At 39.9% G+C, this 10,186-nt stretch overlaps 1 protein-coding gene across 1 annotated transcript in view; it reads right to left on the bottom strand.

Annotated features, from left to right (window-relative positions):
• Window positions 1–3,955: 3,955 nt before the first annotated feature.
• CMC1 (C-X9-C motif containing 1) overlaps window positions 3,956–10,186 on the bottom strand; it is a 42,505-nt gene continuing 36,274 nt past the window's right edge. Inside the window, exons 3-4 of the mRNA XM_040055366.2 lie at window positions 5,512–5,602; window positions 3,956–4,219 (exon numbers count right to left, since the gene is read on the bottom strand). Coding sequence (XP_039911300.1) covers window positions 4,105–4,219; window positions 5,512–5,602 — 206 coding nt within the window. The 3' untranslated portion in view covers window positions 3,956–4,104. The remainder of the gene's footprint in view (window positions 4,220–5,511; window positions 5,603–10,186) is intronic.

The following is a 10,186-nucleotide window of genomic DNA, read 5'->3' on the forward strand; positions in this document are numbered from 1 at the left end:
TTAAATCCACACCACTAGTGGCTTACAGTGCTTTTTCATTTTCAGAAGAAGAAATCTTTTCATCAGTGACAGCAAATTACATGGAGAAGTAGCTGTAGTAAGGGAGTTCTGGTATTAGTATGCATGTGTTTTATAAAACTGTAAAATTGCATATACTAAGGACCAAAGTTCTCAAATAATTATGGTAAATAACCCAAATAAATATTTTAACTTGAATGCAAACTCTGAACATTTTAAAACATACGCCATCCCACCAATTTGACAATTTTTAATTTAAGAAAGCACAAACTCCATTTAACTGAAATGAAAGCTAGCTTTTAGGGGAGGAGGAGGAGGTTGTTGCATTGCACATTCAAGAGAGTAAATGGCAACTTGATTAATATGTATTTGGATACACCTTCTAATAACTTATATGTAAACCTGCACTGTTTGGTTAATTTTAAGTATTTTAAAAATCTGAACGTTTCAAGTTTCCCTGCCAGTATTGTGATGTGCAGCTGATTATCTTTCCTCACATGTGAACTAGCCATATTAAAGAAAGCAAACCCCCAGATTAGCTATGATACACTGTCCAATTTTTACAGCTGGAAAAAGGAGCAGCAGGAGACATATGGTGGAGTTACAGTAAAACAATACCCATTACAAGTAATGAAACACAGGCCAATGTAAGTATCACAGGAACTATACTGGTGGGATGAAGTAGATTGAATTTCCTTCCAAAACCAGCTTGCAGCAGACTTTGAAACTCTTGTGTTTGAGACGCCTATAGCTTTAATGATGCTGTGGGCTGGCAAAGGAAGAGTGAAGAGCTCTGGTACCTGACTAACACCTGGACTGCCTTCTAATTTCCAGACAGGCCCTGTGAAGGACAGTATAGAGGACACACAGACGTGTAAAGGTATTTCCCTGATTCTCTCTGTAGTTTGAGTATAAAAAAAGGATTGGGGGGAGGAGGGGGAGGGTGGCATATTTGGTGTTGATTTTTAATTATTTTTTGAGGTTTTTGACCCTTTCTTCAGGGAGAGTGGTGCTACTACTTGCAATTGTATGAAATAGGGCAGTTGATGAAAGCATTTTAGTTTTTTATGACCAGCAGTAAACACTAATTTTAACTGAGTTGCAGTTGAAGTATTAAAAAAACTCCACCCTGTGTGGTAACTGTCTTGCAAAATTAATTTAATTGTATTTTAAGATGGAAGAGAAAAAGTCAAACATTGAGATACAGTAATAAAAGTGGTAAGATGATCATGTTAGAGTGCAGCTGTTTGACCTAGGGAGAAGCAACACCCAGGTGCTTACTGTTACTGAACCAATTTTTAACTAGGTGGGAACACTTACATTGCAAGCCTACTTGACCATTTTTTGATCATCAGAGTAAAAAGGATGGAGGGATTACTTGCAGGAATATCCTGAGGAGAAGTATGGATGTACTAAATGTGGAGCAGAATGAGGTTCTGGCTTGCAGGTTAATTTCTGGGTGATGTGGTGATGTCTCAGACTGCAGTGTCTGTTCCACTGCCCTTTGCAAACCCTGTGCATTACAAACTGCATTACATCTTCCCTCTGAGTTTGGGTTTTGCTCTCTGAAGGCAAACTTTTAAATATGACACCTTCTCCCTCTTTCTTCTCAGCTCTTCCATTTGTAGGGGGCTCCCCTCAGGAGTTTGAAGAGTCCTTTAATAAAGCCAGAGTGTGCAGCCTCCAGTGAAAAATGGGGGTGTCTTGGGCACCTGCCGAGTGCTCTGAAGAGGGCAGACAGGCCCCTGTGCTGTGTTTCCTTACACTGCTTAGAATCCAGGGCTGCCTCCAGTTAACCTGAGTAGGAAGGAGAGTTTACAGCTGAGACAAAACCAAAACCGAAAGTAATTCAGTGGTATGAGTTTGTCATGTCCTGGTACTCATTCTTTTATTTAAACTTTAAATAAAAGATGTAAATGCAATTCAAGTACAGGGTATGCACAAGATACTAAATGAAAGGTGTGAAACCAAGAATTCAAAGCGAGGGAACATCACATTAAGGCTAGAAGTGTATTACAGAGGAAGCTGATGCATGATCCAAGGGCCAGTCCCTGCTCTGAGTGCATAGTAGAGTAAACAGAGGAGCTTCAATACCCCAGACATAGGAGAAGAGAAATAAATGGCTGACAGCACCATTCAGTACATGGAATTCCAGGTGTGACATCAGTGCAGATGTGAGTTGTGGCTGCCGTTCACACAGAGCCTGTATTGAAGGGTGGGGAGCAATAGCTGCAGGTTCACCTGAGCTTCCCTTCCACACATCCCTTCCTCCCCTGCAGTTCTGGTCACTGCATGGGGGATCCCACTCACCTGCTGCACACAATTTCAGCTGAGCCAGAAAAGGAGACTTCCACTGCTGGTGCTGTTGTCTGACTCAGAGCTGAGTCATAGCTGAGGGTAAGCCCTCAGTGCAGGCACACACCACTTGCAGCACCCAGCACTGCCCCTAAGAGAATGCTCACTCCCACCCCAATCTTCTGGGAAAGGGCTTTTGCCAACACTTTCAAACACCCAGGCTGGCTTTCAGAGGTTGAAAATACAGCAGATTTTCATAGTGGGACAAAAGAAGAGTCACTGTCATTAAAATCACGTTAACATCTACCTTAATTTTCCTCCTTTTTAAAATACGTACAGCAAAACAACTAATTAGGAACATTTTTGTTTTCCAAAATGCTTGAGCTAAGAAGCCAAGAACATGCGTAGGAACTGTTCCACATAAGCTATTTCAAATTGATTAGCTTTAGAGCTGAGTGCCACCTAACAAGGCAGAATGCTACACATCTTTTCAGTTTGTCACTTACAAATCCAGTCCTCCACCCGACCTGCTGAAGCAACCATTATTAATGATTATTGCAGTAAAAGGCACAGAATAAAGGGCAATGACTAACTTGCAGCATTAAGTCCAGCCTGAGTTTCCTCCTTGAAGAGAGGAATACCGTTTGTAGTGAAACAGTATTAAACAAGTGATATGCTGCCTTTCTAATGGAACAGTATCAAATCCTACTCCTTACTTGGAAAATTACTTTTTTTTCTTCTTTAATCAGGGCATTTAAGTTACCAAGTTTAAGTGCAGCCTATCCTTGCTTTTAATGAATTTAGTTTTACTTCAGAATGCTTGGAGGATACTCCAAGATAGTTTCTAAAACTTTATATTAGTATCTCTAGTGAAGCCATTTAAGCATTGGACAAGCCTACAATTAAACAGCTTCAGGTATCAGTACACAAAAGATTGTTTGTGTGCTGTTTTTAAAGGAGGGATGTACTTAGTTCCTGCAAGAGGTGATGTGCATCTTCCATCCCTGGTTTAGTTGTTTACTCACCTCTGTCTGGAATAATTCTGCAAATGTGGTCACTCACTCACTCCTGAAGCATGGCAGCTTTTCCCTGTTCTCCAGGAAGGTCTGGATGAGATTACTTTCTCCTCTAGCGTTGAAATGGTCAGGCTGGGACACACACAAGCACAAGGCATCCATATCTTCTGACAGTGTGGGCCTAAAAGTGTCACAGTGTAGACCTAAAAATGAATTACAGTGCAGGCACAAGTACTACCAGGGTCTCATCTGGCAACACGGTGGTGAAAAGGGTAATTCACATTGATCTGAGTAGCTCTTCTGCATTTGCACTGTTCTCTTCTAGTAAGTGCATCTTCATACACAGTCAGCTTCAGGTGATGACTAACGTACCAACTTCAGTGTACATCCAATCTGTGATCAGTTAATACAGCTTAAATTATTCACCCTTAAGTTTTTATGTAGCCTGGCTCATCTAGCCAGATATAGGCTTTAAATTCCAAATGGACATTCTGGAATTGTAAACTTCAAACTGTACACTGGTAACAAAATCTCAAGTCCAGGTAGAGGAACGCACCTTCGCAACCTCTCCTGCAAACTGTGACAGCATGCTATAGATGTTTAATTACGAAAACTTTTAAAATTGATTCTTAATTTCAGACATTATTTTATTCTCCATTCATCTCATTTTGTGTATTTCAGCTAAACTCCACACAGAGTAGTACAGACAATTTAAGTCTGTTTAAATCAAGTCAAATCCATACTGCATATTAAAAAAGTTCATTTTAAGTTTTAATCACACATTCGGAGTAAACTTCTGTCTTTTTTTCTTAATTCCAGTTGCTCTGTATTCTTCTCTTTGCTTCAAATATTCTTCTTTGCATTCTTCATAGAATAATGGATCAGAATAGCTACAAGACAGAAAAATACATGTTTTTTTATCTTGGAATACTGAACAGATATTGCATGAGTACCACTCATAACTGATCTTCCTTTCACACCCCAAGGAAACTTGTCTGCTTTTAACAGTAAAATAACTTTAATGCTTAGGTACTTTACAAAAAGATGTATCTGCCATGATACTGTTCTCTTTTGAAGCACAGTCCCTTTCAAGCCTCTGCAGTGAAGCCACCAAGAGGAAAGGCAGAAAAAGGGAAAGACATTTGGTACTTAAGTTCAGCTGAAGAATTCATTTGCAGTTACCCTCCTCGGCATGGGAAGCTGCTGGAGTTGACTTATTTTTTTAATGCACCCAAGTAACTACTGGGAATAGGTTCAAGTGTATGTCTTTAATAGTAGATAGGGAGGTCCTTGATCATTACATTAAATTCCTTTCTCTCATAATTTTATGAAGTATAACTATTCAACACTATTAACTTTTTTTTTGTCAGAAGCATTTTGTTTATTTTTTTTTAAAGGTGAAGGAACAGACAAATAAAACTGAGTAACTGCAGCAAGTTCTGACAGCAGTTAGGCCTAAATTCTTGCCTGGCTGCACATGTTTTTTTTCATCAGTCCCTAAATACTTGAGAATAACTGTCACTAGTTCAAAGGCATTTATTTTTAATCCAAATCACTGGTTTAAGAGAGCAGGACACACCAAAAAATCAAACCAACCTCTTTTTTCTCCCAGTCAATCTCAAAAAATTCACAGCCCTCACCCTGGGAAATTCAAGAATCTAACACTTCAGCCTAATGGTACTGAGGGTAAATTAGGACTTCCAAAAAAGATGTTTCAATCCACCATGGCATTGAGTTGACCTCTCATATATAACAATTTCCCATTGCTCCTGCTGCTGCTGTTCACAACAGCAGGACACTTTCAAGACAGACTAAATCTTAAAAAACAAAAGCAAAATGAAAACTAACTTATCCTGTCTCACTAGGTGGTTATGAAGAAGCTTCACTGTGCGCCCCCATCCCTACATCTGTGATGTACCAGAGCAAATAAAGGGCTGAAGATCCTCTGGGCAGAAATCTGTCCCCAGGTGAATCAAGAAGGGAGTCTCTGTAGCCATGAATTCATATGGTAAATAAAATCTTGTCACTTAGGGCCCTGTCCAGCACGGTTTTAATAAAGCAAAGATACCATTTTCAGAAAATACATCGAAGTCCCTAACCCAGCTCTTTTCAGAACAGTTACCATTTCTAGATTAGTACAGGCCATGCACAAAACCCCAGCAAAAATTCACGAGGGACTTACTAGCCAACCAGACAGTCCTTCAGTGCTGTGTTCTCCTGCCGACACTTCACCACCATCAGAAGACCAGTTTCTTTACAGCATTTAGTAAAAGCTGGGAGAAAAAAAAAAAACAACACAAACTAAATTGAAGTTAGAAAAATTACAATAGCTGAAAAAACCCTATGTCTAGGAGGTAGCAGACCAGATCTGATTTATTACTAATATAACCATAGATTCTCATACTGTTTGCAAGGTCTTCGTCACTTGTTTAGCAACAACACTTAAACTGGGATTCTCCCTTCATCATGTAGCACATTCACACACATACTGCTGCTGCTAATAGCATTTCTGAAGTTATTCTTGCAGCAAATCCATGATTCTTGTGCCTGCTTTTCACATGCTCTACTCAGGGCTATCACCTACATCTCTGGCATTTAAGAACAATGAAGTTGCTCAACGAAGTGAAAGTACCTGGTCTGTTTTAAGGATCTTAAGACTTAAAAATAAGTCAGTGAGATACTAAAACAGAAGAGCAAACTCATGGCTAATAACATGGGATTTATCTGGGGGTAACTAAAACTATGTCCCATTGTTACCAGTACAGGTGTTTCACTAAATAATAACCCTAGATAAGAATTGGCTGTTATTTCTATCAGGAGATTTCAAACTGTTGTTTTAAGAGGTCTGCTAAGAGGTAATCAGCTACATTTAGCAGATGGAAAAGAGAGAGAGAAAAAGCTATGTGTCCAAGATCAACCAGCAAATTTAGGGCATACAGAAATACCTAATATCCAGCAAATTTAGGGCATACAGAAATCATTATTTTCTTGCACATAGCAAAATTTACAGCTAATCTAGTCACATTGAAACTTAATGGTACTACATCACAGAGCAGGTAAATCACATTACCTGTGCTCAGTGTATAGGTACATGAAAAGTTAAATAAAAAAGAAAGCAGAGATTTGTGCCTATTAAGGCAGCACTCCTGTCCTGTCCTTTGCTTACAGCTGATGCCTGCTGAAATGGGCATTAAGCAATTGTGGACCTCAGTGGAACAAATCCACCTTCTAGGATGCTGGACACTACTGGCAAGACTTTGAGAAAGTGATCCAACAGCTGCAAGCAATCCCTAGGTGAGATTAATCTGCTTGTCCACAGCTATTATTAATTAGGCTTTCACTAAAATAATTTACTAGACAAGGTAGTGTTTGTTGAAAACGTTGATGACAGATTTAGGTGTCCTTATGCTGCCAAACTTCATGAGGAACTGGCTTCTTACCTATTTCAAACATAGTATTTATTGATGGATACTTAAAAACCTTCTCCAACACAGCACCCAGCTCACACACTGGTAACTCCACCACACCCTAAATGAAAACCAGATGAAAGTGCACTGAAAATGGGTTTAAATTAACCAGTTAATTACCAGCTGGGAAGACACTGTAACCTGTGCTCAAAGGTATCTATTAAAAACCACACCCAGTTTCTAAGATCCATATATTTTAGACTTAAAGTCCTCCAAATGCACGAGCACAGCTTCGAGGAAACACCTGCACAGCTCAGGTTTACTAAGCAGTTTAAGCTCAGAACTAAGGCAAATGTGTTTTTAGGTTATCAGAATATCTTTTTGGTTTTCAAAGGTGAATCTGACATTTCTTCTGTTCTTTCCTGGACTGTTTATACTGACTGTTCCTACATCAGCATCTCAAAAGAATCATGCCTATTAGTACATTCCTGAAAATGACCTTTGTTTTTTTCTGGGAAAAACACCCAAAGCTTTTGAAAGCTTATGGTCTGTCTAATGGCCAGTTTGATTTATACTCTCTACAGGCACTTCTTTAAGTGCTGTGCTGAGGTTTAGGGTTGGGTTTTTTTGTTGTTGTTGTTTTTTTTTTTTTTTTTAGTAATCATTTATTCTGGAAGCTGTGAAGTACAAAACCACTGAAGACAACAGGAGGTCCCTCTCACTTCTTAGCTCACCAGTCTTGATTGGTTAAAGGCGTGATGTCCCCGTGAACAAAAGCCTGAACTGCAATTGCCCCAGCATTCCCTGGCTTCAGAAGGCCCTGCCTGTGGTACATGGCCAGGCACTGTTGCAAAGTGATAAAACTGCTTCCAGCTGTTTAGCTTTAACATTACTGATTCTTAACAACAGAGAGGAAGAAAGAAGGTTAAAGCATATTAGGCATCCCTATATGAGCACACAAAACTTGATTATCCATCTCTTCTGTTTGGCACTCATGTAAGGCATGCACAACAGGTTTAGTTATAGACACTTACCAAAACCCTTCCAGGAGTCTGGAGAATGGTTTTGTTTTGTTTTTTTTTTAATTGTGCTTTGTCTTGCTCAGAGAGGGGCAAGTACCAGTCTCTTCACTCCCCTAACCAGTGACAGGACTCAAGGAAATGGCATGAAGCTGGTTCAGGGCTGGTTTAGGCTGGCTATCAGGAAAAGATCCACCCAGAGGGTGGCCTGAACAGGCTCCCCAGGGAAGTGGTCACAGCACCAAGCCTGCCTGAGTTCAGGAAGCATTTCAGCAATGGTCTCAGGCACATGGTGTGATCGGGGTGTTCTGTGTAGGGCCAGGAGTTGGACTTGATGATCCTGATAGGTCCCTTCCAACTTATTCCGTGATTCTATGACTCTTCCATGAAATGAAATGTGTCAATGTTGAGCAGCACAAACAGTGTTTAAATTACTGGTTTGGAGAATATTGTCAGAAATAGTGCTCAATAATTACAGATATCTCAAATGAAGAATTAATCTCCATGTCTGACAAGCCTTAGTCATTCCTCACTCAAGCAATATCTGCATTGTTGACCGAAGTTTCAGGATGCATAGCAAGATACCACAAAAGGAGCAGATACACAGGAACTGATTACAAACCTATTATAATTTAACACTTTAGCAGCTATGAGGGGTAATCACAACTCTAAAGAATCCAAACAAACCTTCCTGACACACTGCACATTATATAAAGAACAGAATTGATCTTTTCATAATCTTGTGTATGATACTATCTTTACAACTTCAGGAAATGGCTTTCCATGACTTCAGAAGTTCATGGGCTGATATGTTTTCTTTCCTTCTGCAAAAAGCAAGCTACCAAAACAAAACCTCAAGCAGCAGCAAAACAAGAGGTAAATTTGGGCCAGTATGCAAATTCATTGTGAACTGTAACACAAAAGAAAGTCATGTTTCAAACAATAAAAGTTATCCCCAATATTGCCAAATACAAGCCAAATAAACTGAGGAACAGAGTTCAATACAACAGAAGTGAAAATGGCTTGTTAGAAAGGGGGGAAAGGCTTGCCCTCCGTCAAATCAACCCTTTGCCAAGGCTTTTCTAGGACAGCTACATATGTCCATCACTGAATGCTCTGTGCACAGACAAGGACAGATCCACTACTGCGTCAGTGAGCTGCAGGTGCCTGCCAGTTACCACGGAAACTGGCTACAGACCCCCCTTTCACCTGCAGCAGTCATGGTTCATGACATCATATCTGACATAGGTTATCCCACAGGCTCCTCTCCGTGCCATAGGCTCTGTCTAAGGGGATGCACACAGAGCAAAGATCTCTTCTCGAGGCTACAGCTCAGAGAGACTTCACTGAACAGCTCATCACTGATTTGAGGCTGGATTTCTTCTTCTTCTTTATTTCTCATGAAGAAAGCTTTGCATTTCTGTTGCGTGAGTTTTGGTCACAGTTCGGAGAATTTTAAGTCTCATTACATTTTGGCCATTACAGCCACACAGAGAGATTTTAACTGCTAAAGCAAGCCTGTAATTTAGTACCTTTTCTAAATCAACCAAGTACGTAAGGCCAAAATGTATCTTTGCCAAGACAGAGGTCTGGTGGTCAACTGAACAAAAGCTGAACAGCCATGTCTGAATACAGAGCAATTCAGTTTTGTCAGTTCTCACCTGCTCATTACAGCATGCTGGCATGTGCAGGGGATCTGCCTATGATGGGAAAAGCACAAATTCAGGGACAGATAAGAGGGCTTTTTGGCTGAGGCTAGAGATGAATGAGTCCTTCCAAGGACTGACTCTTCAGCAGGGAGCATCTCCAGCCCTGAGCAACTCTGGGAAGCTGCTGAGTTTGGTCCCTGGCACCTACAGATCTGCCCTGGATCCAAGAGCTGGATTTCACTGTGTCTTCCTATCCCAGCTTACCCACCTGAGAAAGCATGACACAAAGAACTAGGAGAAATTTGATCCTGACATATGTAAAGTCACAGAACAGAAAAAAAATGAGCTTTTTAAAGCCCTCTTAATTTATCTCTAAAGCTGTACAGACATGCATTTTTAAAATAAAAATCCTATTACAAGTCTTTCTGTAATTCCCTTCAGATACAGAATTATACAAATTATGTTGGAGGTATGAAGAATTAGTTTTGAGTGCCCGACTTAGTATATTTGATGGTTGATTAAAACTTCTTAAAGTTACAGAGCACTCTCTTCATTAAGGTTTCTTTGATAATTAGCTAGAAGGTTGGCAAAGTAAAGAACACTTTTTGTTTACAAAGATCTTTACAGTCCACACTAATCTTTGCTGACAAAAACAGTATCTAAGAAGAATGCTTTTCTTTAGTATTTCTAATTGCTTTTTCCCCCTCTGTTTTATGACTTTACGACAAGATAATATGAGAAGCAGATGGAAACTGAAGTGAAACTGGCTAACAGTTCAGTTA

The sequence above is a fragment of the Hirundo rustica genome, chromosome 1, assembly GCF_015227805.2.
Source record: "Hirundo rustica isolate bHirRus1 chromosome 1, bHirRus1.pri.v3, whole genome shotgun sequence".
In the NCBI taxonomy this organism is placed as follows: Eukaryota; Metazoa; Chordata; class Aves; order Passeriformes; family Hirundinidae; genus Hirundo; species Hirundo rustica.